This window comes from Branchiostoma belcheri, unplaced genomic scaffold, assembly GCF_001625305.1.
Source record: "Branchiostoma belcheri isolate BF01 breed outbred unplaced genomic scaffold, Haploidv18h27 scaffold28, whole genome shotgun sequence".
NCBI lineage: Eukaryota > Metazoa > Chordata > Leptocardii > Amphioxiformes > Branchiostomatidae > Branchiostoma > Branchiostoma belcheri.
This window is the reverse complement of record NW_017803887.1, coordinates 421042-438910: the sequence shown is the minus strand read 5'-3', so window position 1 is coordinate 438910 and position 17869 is coordinate 421042. Positions and strand designations below refer to the sequence as shown.

The window sequence follows — 17869 nt, the reverse complement described above, 5'->3', positions numbered from 1 at the left end:
CCTTTGCCATAGCGACTTTTACAACAAGCCGGCACATTCTGGCCTTTTGTGGCATTTATGAGTCGACACTGTACTGAGTTCTTGACTCGTGGGGCTTCGGTAGCATGGGTGCCATCCTCCGTTGTTACCACCGGCTCCTACTATGAACCACTGAGGATGGCACCCAGGCCACAGCCTCGAAGGAGCTAATTTTTTTAGGACAGCCGAAAATCAATGCGGCGCGGATGTAACCCACAAAATCAAATCATTGTGGCCTTTAGGTAATAAAACAAACACATCTACGTCTACATACATACACCGGGCTACAAATGTTTTATTAAACTACTAATTGTTGTATGTTTAGTGTTTATGTGGTTTTATGTTTGCGTGTACTATGTGTATAACCTGAAATAAAGTCATTCATTCATAATGTTTTATTTCCCTTACCTCCCGTATACAACCCTTCAAAAACCAACCTTGACCGTACTATTTCCTAGAGTCACATACTAGTGTACTACATACGAAAACGTGGAATACATGATAATGTACATTTAGTTGGTGCAACATAGCCTTAGGGATAATGTACCGCATCCGATTCTTTCCTGATGTTAGATACTACAACCATAGGTTCACAGAACTCATAGTTCGGCCCCCTCCACCACTTGTCTAAGTCGTTATAAACCTTTCTCTCAGTGGGATCCACGTTTACGAGCTTCTTACACAGCTCGCACCACTGGTTTTCATAGTCGGGTAGGTTCTTTGGAGGGTTGTTCCTCCAGGCAAAGTACTCCATGTACTTGTCTTCGTTCTTGTCTAGATACATCAAGTAGCTTGCCAAGGCTCTGGGGGTTTTGAAATCGTCTGTGTGAATGAAAGAGTTGGATGGAACGAACCTCTCATAATCACTCTTCGGTGAACCGAGAACGACCGGTACAAGATCATGTTTAAGGGCGTTTCTCCAGAACTTCTCTGTGATGTATTCTACACACTTGAAGTTTTCAAATGCCAAGTAGAACTTGTACTGGCGTAGCTGGTTAGACAAACAATTTTGGTCCTTTGCCCCGCAGTGTTCCTTTCCACAACCTCCAAACACGTCAACTTGGATGTACTTCATGAGTTCGCTAGCATACGAAAACCGTGACAGGTGTTTGTAGCAGTTGCTGACATACCATATGACCAGCTTGCCTTCTTGTTTTGGGTAATGCTTGCCGAAAGTGTCTGGTCGTAGGGCGATTTCTCGGTAAATTGAAGTGATGTGACCCCAGGGCATGTAGACGTCCGAGTCGTTTCTGTACGTCATGGTCCAGTTAAAAACACCGGCGTAGGAAACCCAGTCGGTGTGTCTGGTCATGTACGGGCAGTCAGGCGTGCGCATGATCCACTGCTGCTGGGCCGGCCGCGGTGCTGGGAAGTAGGACCTAGAAAATAAAAACTCAGCCTAACTCTTTATGTTTACCGAAGGAAAACATATATTGTTTTTGCTCCGTTTCTTCCTCTTTTTCTTCTTCTCCAAACAGTGACCTCTGACCTGACCAATGACATTTGTTTACGTCTGTCACCATGGTGACTGGTGTTGGGTTACATAATGAAGCAATTTCATGGTCTGCTCTGTTACTGTCACCAGATACTAGTAGTAGTAGTACATGTATGTGAATGTGTTTGAGTAAGAATTAACAGGGCAGACCATGTCCGAAGGTGAACATTATGCATTTGCTTTGCAAATGTTACTTCTGTAGTTGTATGTAATATTGTTCAATGTGGTCAATTATTGATATAACACAATGACGCGTATCGTAATATTATTATCATATGTAGAATGTTGATAAGACAAGTTTTGTTTCAAAGTAGTTAGAAGTGGAGGTAAATAGTAGGTGATGATATAATGTTGTATTTTTATGTTTTATGTGTGTAAGAGGACTCCAGGAAGAATAGTGGTGTATTATCACTAATTGGATATTCCTCAAACAAACAAACAAACAAACAAACAAACAAACAAACAAACAAACCTGTTGTAGACTGTCGGTAGTAGCCTGAACCAGAAGACGATAGCGTCTGCATCTGTCACCTGCAAGTTGAAGATGAATACCATTTTTTTGTTATTATTATTATAATAATTGTTATTATTATTGTTATTATTATTATGTTTTAGTTGACATGGAGGACAAGAATATGCCCTAAGGCATGTTTCCTTCTCCAGCACATCCATTCTGTTTAGGTTGATTATCTTATATTGTTTCCTTCGATTATTACTAGTATATTTACTTCCTGTATTGTTTTTAGTTTATATGTATGTGCAAATAAAAATAAACAAAATGATGATATGCCCTTGGTATAACGAAGAAAGAAAATTGCTAACGATGTGAGATAAGAATTGAGATGTGAGTTGAGAATTTTTCAACATGCTTTTATCATGTCTATCATGCCCCGACTGTGTGTCTGTGTATCTAGATCAATATATAGAGAAACCGTGTCACAGCAATGTGAAATGTAATATTCCATTATATTAAAGATGCGCATGTATTAAATTAAAGTCAGATCAGTACTCTAGTAGAAATAGTTTATAGTTATTAAGTGTTATTTGCCATACATTGTACCCGATGCAATTGTTGCGCAATAAACTACATTGGGTCTCACTGGAAGACAGACGAAATGTGCAGACTGTGCATGATGTACAAAATGACTAATAAACAGGTGGACGTCCCAACTACTAAGTACCTAATACCAGCCCAGAAGAGAACATGAAATAGCCATGCCTTCAAGTACCAGAGTTATCAACCAAGGATCGAGGTGTTCAAGGATCTTTTCTAGAACTATCGCAGAGTGGAACTCACTATCACCAAGTACAGTGGGCATTGTCAATGGATAGCTTAAACAATGTCTAGAGTTAGAAGTTCATGGGTTAGGTGTAACAAGTCGATCGGTGTAATATAGCCAGCTGCCGCCGCGCCGCGTGCCTGCGAAGTCGGTGTGTTACACCGAAAGGCAGTTATACCGGCTATACAGATACAGAATATGATACTTTACCTCTCCGCGGTCCTTGGTGAATTCGCACTGTGGCATAGAGGGGCATGCTTGTCTGGGCAGCACTTTTAACGGCGGCCACGGGTTCCACACAACCACCTTCCTCCTGTCTCCTGGCGCTTTCCGTGCCGTGTGTGTCGTTTCTTCGTTCCAAACGGTATAGTACTGTGACAAGGAATTGTCGTCGGCAGAAATGAGGTGACTGTACCTGGGCAGTGCCGTGCGCTGGATCGTGGGCGCATTTTCTAGTCCCGGACGATAGCGCAGGTCTTTACCTTTCTTTCTGTGAGCGGGACGATGTGGGGAAACGGAGTGTTTCACTACACTGGGAGCGTTGAATCCGGTGTACGCTATGTACATACACAGCAAAGTTAGGATCAGTAACAGAACCACTAGTGCTCCGGTCTTCTTCAGAAAGTTCGCGTTTGGTGCCGCGGTCGCGTTCACTGCCTTTCTTCTATTCTCCATACTCGTATCGTCGTCGTAAGTCTTTCAGCCGAAACAAAATGGTAGAGCTAGAGATGTCTTCTCAGTATGCGTGCCGAGTGTGGACAAACCGGTTTCGCCACATACGGGCCCATTTATTAATTAATATCCACCAGACTCCTTTGTGGATATGTAGTAGAAATCGGCCTAAAAATGAATGTAACTGGCCAGACTACTCCAAAAGGTCCGGACCTGTTGGAATGGGTCGGTATACGTAAGCGACGCTTGAAGCGCACTGTTCCTGGTACACATTGGGCCCTCTATGACCGGCTAACTAACCCCCCCTGTCCAGTTACAGTCCTTTTTAGGCCGATTGTAACTGTAAAAAGGCGATCAGTGGAATGTAGCCAGCTGCCGCCGCGCCGCGTGCCTGCGAAGCTGGTGTGTTACGCTGAAAGGCGGTTATACCGGCTATACAGATACAGAAAAGGGAGAGCACCACAACACGTTGTTTGTACATTCATTGTAATTACCTACCAGACAACCTTCTGTGAGAAGGTACTACATATAGTATTGTTTGGATCTTGTGTGTGTTCGCTAGCCTGGGTGCCATCCGATTTGTAATGGCATCCCTGAAAAAATGATTAGCTAAAAAGCTACATGCTTAACTCATCATGTAGGGTTTCAGGAATTTGTTCGATTTTTGAGATTTGTTTAGTTATTGGGGTCCAGAGGATTTTAAAAATATCATTAGTATATTCAGGAGTTGATATGGCACCCTGTATGTGGATTGGTACCATCTAAGATGCCTCATTAAGATTTTTAGACAGACACTAGGAGTGCAGTGACAGAATTGTCAACAGAACTGTACTACTCATAACAAAACACAAAGTCTTTGAGTACATGTATCCTTGCCTACACAACATGTGATGTCAAAACTTCTTGACAGACACTAGAAGTACAGTGTTGTTGTCAGAAATGTACTTCTTCTTTTCATCTTGCCAGACAAAAACCCAAAGTCTTTTACTACAGTGTATGGCGATGTTGTCAGAACGGTACTCCTCTTAAAAATCCCAGTCAGTCTTCAGTACTATTGCCTAGCCTTTATTACTAGGCTTCGGGAGGAGGCTGGAAAGAGTAAAAATCTGCCAAATAGAGAGACAGCATGTCGGGGGAGTTGGTCTGCTGGAGAGAACAGTTTGCTGCTCCCTAGCATCTTTCCAGCCGCCTCCCAAAGCCTGGTAGAAGCTAACTATTGTCTACACAACATGTGATGTCAGGACTTTTTGACAGACACTAGTACAGTGACGTTGTCAGAACTGTACTTCTCATAACAAAAACCCAAAGTCTTTTAGCACAGTGTATGGCGATGTAGTCAGAGTCTTCAGTACTATTGTCTACACCACAGGTGATGTCAGGACTTTTTGACAGACACTAGGAGTACAGTAACGTTGTCAGAGCTTCCCCTCAGGACAGCTTCTGATGCCAGTTTGCTGCAAGCCGTGTCAAATCTCACTTCTTCTGCACTGTGGAACTCTGTGGCTAAGATGGTCTCATCCTGGGTAGAACAAATCAAAATGGTGAACTTTTTAACAAAGATCAAAGTATACGTTGGTGAAAGTTAGACATCCAGGTAATAAGATACGCCAACAAACAGTTACTCAAGCAACTGGATATGATTTTGGAAACGGTCAGATTAAAAATCTAGATCTAAATCTACGTTGTGTACATAGATTAAAAATTTGACTGTTTTAAATCTACGTAATGCATTGTAGTTACCCAGAATTTATCATAAAATGTAATGGGGAGGCTTCCTGAATTCAGGGTGATACCTAGCCGGCTCTAAAATTTAGCGTAGAGCATTGTCAAGACCCCCCCCCCCCCATGCAGGCCCTCCTTGGTAAGACCAGACCTACCTGCAGTACCTCTGACACATACTGGATGGCCTCGCTGACAGAGAAAGCCTTCCACAGACCGTCACAGGCTAGCAACAGGAACCTGGCAGTGAAGAACACAGACAGGTTCAGCCTAACCTTTAGCACACTGAAGTACTAGACATTTTGGCTTAGATACTACCTATCGATTACAAGGTTAGGGAGCAAGAAAAGGGCTAAGAAATGCAGTTATGGTACATGTATAATATTAGACTGTTTATAAAGATAAAGATACATGTACATACATGTCTGTAAACACAATAATTCAAAAAGGCTTAAATGGATTGTCTTCATATTTGGTAGATGGGTACATGTAGGTCTTGATGAGACCTCAAATGAGTAGATTTGGGGCCCTCTGGCAGCTTGTTATGGTACTGCAGCTGAACTTCCGGTTTTGATACCTCATGGGACTAGGGGCAGGAAATTTGAGTGGTAGGTAGCTCTTGTACTGGGGAAGAAGTGACGTAAGTTTGGGCCCCCTAGCGGCTTGCTCAGGTACTGCATGTGATTGTGGAACTCTAGTTATTATTATCATTATAAGACTTCTAGCCCTCCCCACCTGTCGTCTTGGGTTAGCTGGCATCTCTTGACGTCGGGTGTGTTGATGACCCCACAGCGCTTGTACTGCCCATCCCCGATGGACCGTGACACCTCCAGAACCCCCAACACTCGCCCTTCCCTGCACAACGACATCCCTTAGGCTTTTGTCTTCACATAGAGGGCAGAGAGATAGGTGGTATAGTACATAGAAAATCACTTGCTCTGACACAGCTCTGCATTCAGCAATCTCTAGTAGCCTCCGTAGCAGGCTTATAGAACTGGGGGTTTGGTGGTCTTCGGCTGTTTTCTGATCAGCCTCCGTAGCAGGCTTATAGAACTGGGGGTTTGGTGGTCTTCGGCTGTTTTCTGATTAGTCCAGTTCTAAATGGGGGTAATTCAACCAGTCCGGTGCTGATGTCTATATGCAATCAGAAAATAGCACATAAAAGATCCCAAAGACCATGAAGACCCCCAAAACCCCCAGTTTTTGGCATGCTATGGAGGCTATGATTAAGTTAAAGGTTTAGGGACCTTCCCTGCATAATGACACCCTTTAGGCCTTTGTCTCCACATAGAGGGCAGAGAGATAGGTGGTATAGTACATAGAAAATCACTCTTTACTCTGACACAGCTCTGGTACTCCTAGACTATTTCTTCTTCTTCTTTTTGAATACCATGGCCAGCTATGAGGGCTACAAATGTACATGCCCTTTTTCATAATCCATAGTCAGTCACCCAAAATTAACGTAATTCGTAATCAGTAGATTATTTAACATTATGACACATAATTGGTCATTTCATTGTAGGTAAAGCGTAGGCAGTTACCTTTATGCAATGTAAAACGTAATCCTTAAGAAAAAAGTACTCCCCGATTTAACGTAATTCATAATAAGCTCTAAGAACTTAACGTAATTTGTAATCGGTGGTGAAAATTTTGCGTAATTCGTAATCACTACCCCCCCATGCAGACCCTCAGCTATAGTTTTACTGTTGGTGCGTGTACAATATGGCCTGGCACCTACAAGTAGTTCCACTCTCTACTAGTAATTGTGTGTGGAAAAGAGAAAATCCCAAAAAATCTTTGTCTTTGTTTGCTGGTATCAACTGGTACATGTATTTGATGAGCTGTTTAAAGTTAAAACTTTTGGTCCAACACAAAAAAGTTCTCACTGGGTCAGTCTACTGAGGAAGACCAGAGTGACTGGTCGAAAGCTCTAGGTGAGACAATTTTTTTGTGTTGGACCAAAAGTTTTAACTTTAAACATGTAACTACCAACACAGATGAACTTTCATGATGATATTTGAACCTGTCCAATGCCCAGACTACCTGACAGAGCCGCCGGCTTTCTGTATCCTCTGTCGTTCCTCGTATTGTACAGGAGAGTGGTCATTAGTCAGCGGAACTCCCGTCAGAGACCCGTCCTCTTTTCTTCTGCACAATATTGCCTGTTGGGAAGAAAGAGAGAATGAACATCAAAACTATTGTAAATCAACTCATATTTCCCCAGAACTATCGTAGACTGGAACTCGTTGCCACCAAGCACAGTCGGGGCGTCATCAATGGAAAGCTTTAAACAATTCCTGCAATTAAATGTGCAAAGACTGAGTGTAACAAGTCGTTCAGCGTGGTATACCTAGCTGCCGCCGCGCCGCGTGCCTGCGAAGCTGGTGTGTTACGCCGAAGGGTGGTTATACTGGCTATACAGATAAAGATACAAAAATCACTTTATATTCGTGGTAGCAAAATTTCACGGTCTGAAAAAAATGGTACACGTTTACGGTGGCGGTAGGCACAGAAGAGAGAAAGTTGGCAAATTGCTTGTTGCCGGTAATGATAAATTTGTGGTACAGAATTGACTGCGAAAACCACCAAAATAAAAGTACCGCAAATATGAAGTGATTTAAAGTATAAGCTTATCTTTCTTCTTAAGCATAATGATAATTGAAGACTAGCTATAGCTAATTACAAGTTTTATAACTTGTTATAAGCACCATCAATGGCAAATGAAGCAATACACAGTTTTTTTGCTATTACAAAGCTGAAGAAAACAGTAGTATCATAACAATAAACAATACATACCTTACTGTCACCCAGGTTTGCTATGTACATGACGTCATCCACCACTAGTATGGACACAGCTGTGGTCCCATCCTTCCACACAGGCTTACTACACCAACAACAACAAACAAAAACATTAACTGGGATATAAAAGTCGTGTGGCGCAACGGCAGCTTGCGCTACTTGGAATCAAGTGGTCCCGGGTTTGAGTCCTGACATGCCACCGACCTTGTGCCCTTCGGAAAGGCACTTTACACGACTTTCCCCACTAGACTCAAGTGAAAATGAGTATTGTCTGTCCAGTATCCGTTTCCATGTGCAGGACACAACACCAGCAACAGCTGCCTCGCTCTGTTCCGCGTGTATTGCACTGTTGCAATTTCAATAAATCAAAAATCAATCAAATCATAAAAGAAACTGCATTCAAAATAGTCCATCATAATACCTTCATGAATAGTTTCATCAGATTGGTAGATTATGGGACATTGGGACTCTTCATTAGTCTTACCCATAACTAACTTTTGGTTATATTTCAGTAGTCATTCAGCTACGATAATGATGGGCTGTACTCTCCTTGCTACAGCGCCACCTGGCAGCACAAGTCATTATTGCACTGAGTAAGGTAGCAGGAGGACTACCAAAACATTATAATTTGTAGGTAACAATAGCATGCTTGTGGACAAAGAAGCTACTAATACACTGTAGTAGTACTTTAACAATATCCTAGGTCATCATTCCATTACTCATTTCTTGGTCCAACCACTACTGAATCAACTCTTTTTACTAAGCTTTTAGTGATATGTTTAGAATAAAGACAAACTTACTGTTTTGACGCCTCTTTTAGAAACTCTTCATCTGTTTTCTTAAAAGCTTCGATTAGACATTTCTTAATTTCTTTCTCCATGTTCAAAACATCTCCTGTAAAATGACAACAGTTACATATGATGTTTACTGCAACACAGTGCCTTAGTAGGTAATTAAAATCTGTGACATTGCAACACTTTTTCTTCTTTTGCCATCATCTCTAGATACAGGAAGGAGTTAAAGTTAATTTTAAGACTTTTAGACCAGTCAAAGTGAACACTAGATGTCTCAAAATTACTGGAAAAGACAACTAGACAATTTTGTACAATGGATCTCTGAATTCTCTTGAAATCTTTAACTTGGTAACGTTACTCATCATCAGAAAACGGTCATATTTTCTTGTCCTTCATCGAATGAGAAGACACAGCCTCTTGCCTTTAGGAAACTTGTCAGCAATGTTGTTGTGTAAGTTGTCAGCTGTGTACAGAGATGCTCTCTTCCCACCATGTCCATCATATACACCGTAGTACGCTAACCTAGATCTGAAAAAAAACACACAACCTGGTTATAATTCTAGAAAACTCTTTCAATTTAATTTTTGTTTATGCATACTCTTAGTCTTACATTAATTTACAAAGGCCAGAAGGTAAATATTGGCAAGTGATGGGAGAGAAGGCATTGTAAACGTGGGGGGTTTCCTATAAACCCCCCACTGTTACAGCATGAATGTGTGATGTTCTCAACTTAGTTTAAACCACACTTGCAGTCACTCCTACTCTGTTTGATAAGTGTATCTTGATCACTCTTTCTCTCTCTCGGCCTGGCTTCGTACAATGTACATGTCCTCTATGGGCCCTTTTAGAGACAACTTCCTTTTAGATCAAGATACAGTTCTCGAGTTTTAGACTGTCTATATTCTCTCTAAATTCTAATGAAAAGCTGTAAGAGCTCACATTTTGGGAGAGAGGCAGGAGAACTGATGTGTGAAGTCATCCATGATGACATGTGCATCCTGCATCTCTTCTCTCTCTCCCTTCCTCCCAGCAGCATAGCCGACAAGACTGGACAGGCCTGCAGGGGACAAGACAATTCAGTTAAAAAACTACAAAGGTAACATTTGCAAAGCAAATGCATAATGTTTACCTTTGCATATGGTAATGCTCTGTAAATTCTCAAACACATTCATATTGGGGGTAAATACCGAAATGATGTACCAGTATACAATGTACATGGTGATAGGTGTCTAAAGCCCTCCTGCTATAAAATTGCAACATTATGTAACCCAACACCAGTTAACCATGGTGACAGACGTCTGGTCCTGGTCATTGAATGATTGACCTTATTTGTTTGGAGAGGAAGAAGAGGAGGAAGGAACAGAGCAAAAACAATGTGTTTTCCTTCTGAGAAGGATAGCTTTATCAAATCTTATCATAATTGCATATACTTGGTACACAGGCTTTTCACTTGTGGATGTGATGTCACTTGCACTATGTTGGATTACAGTATGTATGATGATACAATGATACAACTGTACCTTTAGCAGTGATCTTCTGTGCTTGTTGGCTCTCTTCTTCTGCTTTCCTCTTTTGACCTCTGGCCTCAGGGTCATCGACCTTTGACCCATTGCTGAGCACTTTGACCTCTGGTGCGCAAGTTGGGGTCGACTCGGCTGGAAGGTCATCAAATAAGGAAACTTCTGCCTGCTTCTTAAACACCTGCATTTCTGACTTTACTTCCTCTTCTGTCTCTTTCTCTGCATCTAGGAAAAAGATGAGAAGTTTGATTGTAAGCATATGCATAGAAGGGGGCTCGCATGCCCTTTTCCGTAGAGCGTAATTGGCCGTTTTAATTCTACGTAGAGCGTAGACGGGCCGCTCTAATTCAACGTACAGCGTAATTGGTGCATTTTGCGTAGAGCGTATTCTCCGTTTTAATTCTACGCAATGCGTTGTAGCCTGACTTAAGTGTAATCGAGAGCTCTCAAAATTTAGCGTAGAGTGACTGTCGGGACCCCCCCATGCAGACCCCCATAGAAGACCAAGATACAAGACCAAGAGAGACCATACAAAGTCCCCAAATGTGAAATTAAATACTGTACCTAGAGAGACAACATTGACTCTAAACTGAACCTACACATCTAAATGAAAACTACTCTACTCTACAATTCAATTCAATTTAATTCTTTACAAAGATACCATACATAACAGACAATGTTGCCTGAATGGCGTTGATATTTACAAGATAAAATGTCAAAATATTATATATTTACAACAACAGCACAGTACTCTACTCTATATTAGTTCAGTAGCTAGTGTGGCGTAAAATTATATATATGACGTTAAACAAGGAAACAAAGACAACGACAACAGCAACAACCTACAAGACCAGCATACAAACAAATGAACATTTTGTCTTGTATGGATACTGGGTAATTATGATGTGATATTCGAGGTTCGACGTCGCTAAAAACTATCGCCCCCCTCCCCCTTTCAGATTTTTGAGCGATATAAAAAACGATCCCGTAGGCAAAATATATCGTTTATACACACAACATGTCATGCAAAATAACACTGATGGTACAAAGACTGGAATATTCGCTATCTTTGCTCACTTGGTTCAGGTAAGTCGCCAAATAAGTCCATTTTTCGGCTAGCGGTTCCCTCAGACTTCAGGTAGCAGAACACAGTTTTCGCCCTATGGGGATTTCTATAGTTAAGGACCCCAAGATGACTCACTTCGACGCGGTAAAAATTATAGCAGGGTGCACTTCACAAATACGAAAATCGAATATGTTTGAGAAGAAGGTACAAACTACAAAATATCTAGAAACCAAAAAATCCTGTCGGCGTATCTGCTCGTGACGTACACTTTGAAATCGCCTCCTACGGACGTGACCTGAACTGCAGCCGACTCACCCGGAAAGCCAGTTGCACAATACGGCGCATTTATACACGAACTGCAAAACCTTCACAAATCAAATCATACAGTCTCAAACCCGATACATTTCTACACCACACAGCACAATTTACACCTGGCTGACGCTCTTATCAGGCTTTCTACCCAGCCTTCAAGAATATTCGCTGCACTACTTTCTATACCCGCGTCATAGACCACGGGGGTCGCCCATTAATACTGTGACCTGCTACCTTTCAGCTGAAATATTATCTGACCTTTCACCTTTACTCTCGTTCCCCAGTCTCGTTCCCATGGACGCAGACCTGTTGCCCCAAGCAGATGTTGAGAGGGAAGAGTGTGGGGTTTTCTGTCGATCCCATTTTTCAGAATGGAAAAAGGTCAAACATCGTTAGTTGAAATAATAGAAACAGCAGCAGACCAACTAGGTTTCAAGTAAGGAGGCACTCCTTTGCCATAAGAGCAGTGCAGTTATGGAATTCCCTACCCAGTTCGGTGGTTGACGCCGAGAGCGTCAACTGCTTCAAGTCGAGGCTGGATAAGCACTGGAGCCAGAGAATACATATAGAATGAGAAGAGGGTGTACACCACAGGTAGAAATGCCTTTTATCACCAAGGGATTCTCAAGGTATTCTCAAGGTCTCAAGGTAATAAAAATGGAACAAGTGGAAATTTTTGAGGACCAAAAATTCGCGTAACTTTTTACTTATCTGGACTTCAATAAGAACACAGTAATAGAACCTCCAAAATTATAACTCAGATGACTAATAAAAGAGAGCTTTGGACCACGTAAAGGGAAATCGCGTATTCTTGGCATGTTTTCAGGCTTAATTTTAAATCGGGGTTTCCTTTTTTGCACTGATGACATTAAAAAAAGCATAAAAAAACCCCAAACCTCTGCTTGGAGAGTACGAGTGTGTTGCCTGTCCGCACCCAACGCCAGTGACGTCATAGTAATAATGTATAAAAATTAAAGAGCCATCATCACAATTTCCTACCTGTTAATCACGTGACATCACCTCCCCTTTCTTCTCTTGTACTGTGTGTGACGTCAGTGAAACTGTTAATGTGTAAAGGTCAGTCCTTTGCTGTTCGTTTATCCGCGAAGGGCGTTACTTCACGCTACAACTCAGGTGTAAAAGTAAACATCTCAGACTCAGGTGAGGGGTTAGCCCTTCATAAAACTGTTGAACGCACCATTTTTCGTCTCTCCTTACCGTCAACCCTAGACATCTTTGGCTCCAGGTAGTTGTACTGGGCCGGCTACTCTCTCTTCGCAGCCAAGGGCTGAATTGTGAGGAGCTTACAAGTACTTTATATAGCGGCTGCCATTCGACGTCGCTAACTCGCTGACCTCAATACGACCCCAGGTGCGGCTATAGGACTGCAAGGTTTGAACCACTCACACCGGGAAGGTCCCCTACCGAAAGAAGTCTTCATATCACTTACAAGGAACCAAGTCTTCGGTCTTCGAAAACGTACAGGATGGCCAAGAAGTCGACGTGTATCTCGCAGTTTTGCACCGTCCTGAAGTGTCTGGTGACCAGAATCTTGTTCGTGGCGCACGGGCTGGTGTGCATCTGGCGGGCGACCGTGGGCTTCCCCGGGAACAACATGCTGTGGTTCCTCATGGTGCCCGTCGTGCTTCTGTTCGTGGAGACCATGGTCACACTGGTGTACAACAAGGGCAAGGAGTGGGGATGGTAAGGCTGGCTAGTCATGCTGTCATTTGTTTGTTTACTTTTTGATTCATAAACAACAATCATAATTTGATCCTTCGGAGACATTACACGATGTAGGGTTGCAGGAAAATAATCCAAGAAATTGGTATTGGAGCCAAAATTTATCTAGAGTAGCCATATGGTATATTGTTATCCATTGTCCGTCCTTTTAATTTTCATGTTACATGAACTTGCAATTTGCCTCCGCTCAAGAACTTGCAATAAACTTTCAATAAACGTTCAGTTGATGTAGTAGCACATGAAGTTTAGCTACAGTACAGACCTTAGATATCTGTACTTATATTTTTTTTTGCATTTTACTGCTCTAAAGCACGTTTTCCCTGGTTATTTCTTCCATTGAAAGAGCCGGGTACATGATTTATGAGCTGCTGGATTCTATTTACCCATGGCGGACCCTAAAGACCCGGTATTCAGCGGAGAATAAACAAACGACAATGTGCGCTCATTGAAACGTTTACAAACCTACGTCTCCAATGAGACGCAATGTGCCCAGCTAAGACAGAACTAGGTTGGCGCAATAAATGATAATGATATGATATGAATCTTTATTGCATGTTCTTGCCCAGATGGGCTAAATGCACAAGAGGATATGAAGTATGCAAAACATGAGTATTTCATACTGGAACGCTATATTCTAATGCAAAGTGCTAGAAATCTATACCTTACAACAATACTATATACTACCTATCATCTACTGTTAATTGCCCTTTCCTCTCTCATTTTGAAACATTTGGAAACATAATTACATAGTACAACGTGATAAGCCCGAGTGACAGCTGCCACTTCTACCGGTATCAGATCGCCTGGAGTGGCAAATTCAGCCAAGGTACTAAAATATCCTACGTGACAGCCTCTCAAACATCGTACAGAAAGAATGCCAAACAGTATGTCTTCGCCATCATTCCATCATTTACTTTACAAACTGCTGCTTTGTAGTCACACCGGTAAGCATACTGAGATGGCAAGTTTGTCAACAAACACTACTTTTCAAAGATGGCGCTACTAAAATCTTTTTAATCATATAACAAGTGAACTGAATAATCTATTTCTACTGGAAAAGTGCATTGAAAGTCATAGATTATGCCATGGTAGCTGGATACAAATTGCAGTGAAATACATGCACAAGAACTACTGGTATATGGACTCCAACTTTATAGTCCATCTCTGCCCTGCAGCTTGCAACATAATGTAACCCAACAAGTGTCTGCTACAGCAACTGTTACCATGGTGACAGACGTCTGGTCCAGGTCATTGACACGGTCCAGGTCATTGACCCTATGTGTCAATGACCTGGAAAAGAAGAAGAAACAGAGCAAAAACAACATGTTTTCCTTCTGCAAAGGTAAACATAATAAACCATTTCGTCTCTGCACATGTAGGTTCTGCCCCAGCGTGTTCCTGTACCTGTTCTGCACGGTGCCGTCTATCTGGTTCATGGAGTTCTCGGAACAGGACCGGCGGCTGGCCTCCATCGCCTCCGCACGCCAGGCCTGCCTCAACGCCACGGCTAACTCCACTCTGGACGACGACGAGGTGGTGGTGTCGCTGCAGTCCATTGGACTGGACGTAAGGCTGTTGTTTTATGGTTTTATGATAAGTTACCTTACCTTAGATCCTCCCACAAGTTCGTTACATAGGTTGACTTGGTGGCGAATTTTGTCTCTCCAATTTAAGAGTGTGGTTTTGTGTTGCTACTGCCATTTCATCAGTTGAAATTCATCCAAGTTTCTTATCAATTACAATGTCTGTTTTACATAAAGAGGACATCAAGATTTCAAAATTTCAGGGCGATTATATTTATGATGCATATTGGTCTATGTTCAATCAAAATACCTATCAGAACAGTACGACACTGTTGTTTAGGTGTATTCTATGTAATATCGAGTCCTATCCGCTTCTCTATCTTTTCCCTGTACAGTTAACGCTGACCATAGACAGTGGCACCTGGGTGTTAGGCCTGGAACAGGCGCTAGTTTTCCTGCTGATTCTCGGACGCTGGCTGCTGCCTACTAACCTGAAGGACGACCAGCTCTCCCAGCTTCTCCTCTCCTACATCGGCATGGCCGCAGACATCCTGGAGCTTCTGGAAGTCTTCGAGGAGCCCAAAGTTCTCAGGAATCAGGTCCTGACCTTCGTGGTGCTGATGATCTTCTCCCTGAGTCTGCTGCAGTTTACCGTCGTGTTCACGGCAATCCCTGACCGCATGCCGACCTGCTCGGTCACCTGCCCGCCTGGTAAGGACTGCCGCGGCCTGCACTGCTGCAACCCGGAAATCTTCAACATCTACACCACCATCATCCTACAGGACGGGGCGTTCTTCGCCATCCGGGTGTACCTGTTCTTCGTCGAGAGGGTCTTTAGTCAGGGATTGTTGTTCTTCGCTGGAAAGAACATGCTGGTTATCCTGCTGGACATCTATCGTATAAAAGCCTTGTTCTCCCGTGACGACGAAGATGAGGAAAAGGAAGAGAACGAGTTACAGGACAGGGCAACAACAGAAGCTGTCACTGTTGGTGGGGTGGATAACCAGGGGTATAACAAAGACCCAGCATGAGAAAGACAATACAATGAGTCGGAAATGATGTTTTTCGATGGATGTTTTATTAGTGAATGCTTTTGATTCTGGATTTAGTAAACAAGAAACGTAAAGAGTTTAAGCAATTGTTATGCTTTCCTGTTTAGTTTAAGACTGATCCTATGTTACTCAAGATTGCGTTCCTTTTTTAATTGTAATGATCGTGTTTTTACATATGTACATCTAATGTATAGGATCTACAGAATGCTGTGGTATTTTCCTGTGAGTCTAGGAAAATATAAAAGACAAAAAAAAAACACAGTTTGCTCATTCTATGCCAGGTTACTGTTTAATGTCAACATGATAAGGAAACACTCATGCGGATTGGATTGTATCACATATATTGAAAAGCGGATTTACGTATGAAAGGAAAGTCGATTTAAAAGTCACACAAGTGCAAAATGTACAATGTATGGAATTTTACAGACAAGAACTTTTAACTGTCTTACACTCTGGATAATATATTATGCGCATTCTTTCTTCGAATATTTACAGTGTGAATTGTGTACTTTGTCAGCTTATTTTTACTTTTGTTGAGTTGAAAAGTATGTCTTTGTTAGAACCATTGTTACTGTCATTACTGTAGTTTAATGTTACATTGTACATCAATCAGTCAATCAATGCATATGTATATGACTCTTCATATTACCAATATCGTCATGTTTGCTTTGAATCTTAATATATACATGTATTACACAGATCTTTGAATTCACTGAAATAGAATTCATTGTTACGTGCTTGAAGATGTAAAATTTTCTCTACGTCTACAGACCCATTTCCCTGACCCTCCGAGCTATCTTTTTCTGACCGCAGGCGTCCAGGCCCTTTGCCATTCTTTCTATGTTAGCCTTGCTACCGTTCAGCTGTTTCCACTGAACCAGCATCTTCATGGCTCTATCGGCGACCAGACGGTTTTCCTCCACGATACAGTCCAGCTGGACCTCGGTCAGGCGTTTGCCGGGCAGGTGGTTGGACAGGGACCGCCAGTTGATCCCGATGTGCTCGGAGATGTAGACCTGCGCATCACGGAATGTGTCCCGAAGAGCTGTATGTCAAATAAAGAACAGTTATGATACCGTGAAGAGCACTTGGGTTGTTCAAGGTAGAAGTTACGCCGTGACAAAGGTTTTGGTAGGCTTTGCTTAGTGGTCTCAGTGGATTCAGCTTTCAAAGAAGCAACATCAATATCTTTAACACATGCAGTTTGCTAGTTGAAAAGTTAGCATATCTTCGAGGACACATACAATTGGATCAATGTAAGAAGAGACGTGCAGAAAGCATAAGGCAGTGAATCCACTGAAAAGACTGGTATGTAACTGTCATCAATATACTAGTTTTATCTACGAGATGCTAGACTTACTTTCAGTGGAGCTTGCTAACGACAGAGGGCGAACTGCGCATGCTTTCGGATCAGTGTCGTCATCAATGTCCACCACCACCGACTGGCTGTCGTCACTTCCGGTCATCACGCTGGCGTTGTCATCGACGGTCGTGTTGTCGGTGTGGGTCGGTGGTTCGTCGGTCTCCGGGTTGTTACGCGAGCAAACCCGCTGGAAAATGGGACCAAGGCGACGGTAGCAAACAAGCTGGACCGCCACGAAAACGCAGGTGATGCTGCTGAAGGTTAAAATCGCGACCGCAACCGAGATGGCAATATTGGTCCGGATTTCTTCACCACCTTTATCTGTAAAACAAGTAGTGATGGAACTTTACACTGGAGACAATCTTTGTGATATAGCAGCAATACTCTATATAGTTAATATAGTTGCAGTTACATCAACAATTGCGCAAATCACTTCCTTAAACAACTTTGCTTCTGCTACTTCGAGTGCTAGTGTCAATCGGTGCTGTTTTCAGTGTGTGTATGCCTACCTCC

General features: G+C 42.4%; 4 protein-coding genes across 5 annotated transcripts; 1 reads left to right on the top strand and 3 right to left on the bottom strand.

Annotated features, from left to right (window-relative positions):
- Window positions 1-398: 398 nt before the first annotated feature.
- Window positions 399-3580, bottom strand: LOC109472650 (alpha-(1,3)-fucosyltransferase 7-like). The gene is made up of 3 exons (XM_019772486.1): window positions 3004-3580; window positions 1986-2044; window positions 399-1397 (listed from the first exon to the last, which is right to left on the bottom strand). Exons 1-3 carry the CDS (start codon window positions 3466-3468, stop codon window positions 551-553), a joined length of 1371 nt encoding a protein of 456 aa, XP_019628045.1. The 5' UTR covers window positions 3469-3580; the 3' UTR covers window positions 399-550.
- Window positions 3581-3721: 141 nt separating this feature from the next.
- LOC109472672 (integrin-linked kinase-associated serine/threonine phosphatase 2C-like) lies at window positions 3722-11549 on the bottom strand. Of its 2 annotated transcripts, none has more exons than XM_019772512.1 (10): window positions 11375-11548; window positions 10298-10522; window positions 9717-9834; window positions 9199-9305; window positions 8784-8877; window positions 7981-8068; window positions 7228-7346; window positions 5920-6039; window positions 5343-5424; window positions 3722-4984 (listed from the first exon to the last, which is right to left on the bottom strand). In XM_019772512.1, the coding sequence occupies exons 1-10, from the start codon at window positions 11403-11405 to the stop codon at window positions 4841-4843; spliced, it is 1128 nt and encodes a 375-aa protein (XP_019628071.1). In that variant the 5' UTR covers window positions 11406-11548; the 3' UTR covers window positions 3722-4840. The 2 variants fall into 2 exon arrangements, 1 of the variants encoding a protein (XP_019628071.1); XR_002140379.1 differs by having other exon boundaries at window positions 4955-4984; window positions 5920-6068; window positions 11375-11549.
- Window positions 11550-12789: 1240 nt separating this feature from the next.
- Window positions 12790-15972, top strand: LOC109472517 (transmembrane protein 26-like). Its single transcript, XM_019772299.1, has 3 exons — window positions 12790-13379; window positions 14798-14984; window positions 15337-15972. The coding sequence occupies exons 1-3, from the start codon at window positions 13162-13164 to the stop codon at window positions 15970-15972; spliced, it is 1041 nt and encodes a 346-aa protein (XP_019627858.1). The 5' UTR covers window positions 12790-13161.
- Window positions 15973-16757: 785 nt separating this feature from the next.
- On the bottom strand, window positions 16758-17608 carry LOC109472516. Its single transcript, XM_019772298.1, has 2 exons — window positions 17354-17608; window positions 16758-17038 (listed from the first exon to the last, which is right to left on the bottom strand). Exons 1-2 carry the CDS (start codon window positions 17457-17459, stop codon window positions 16758-16760), a joined length of 387 nt encoding a protein of 128 aa, XP_019627857.1. The 5' UTR covers window positions 17460-17608.
- Window positions 17609-17869: the final 261 nt, after the last annotated feature.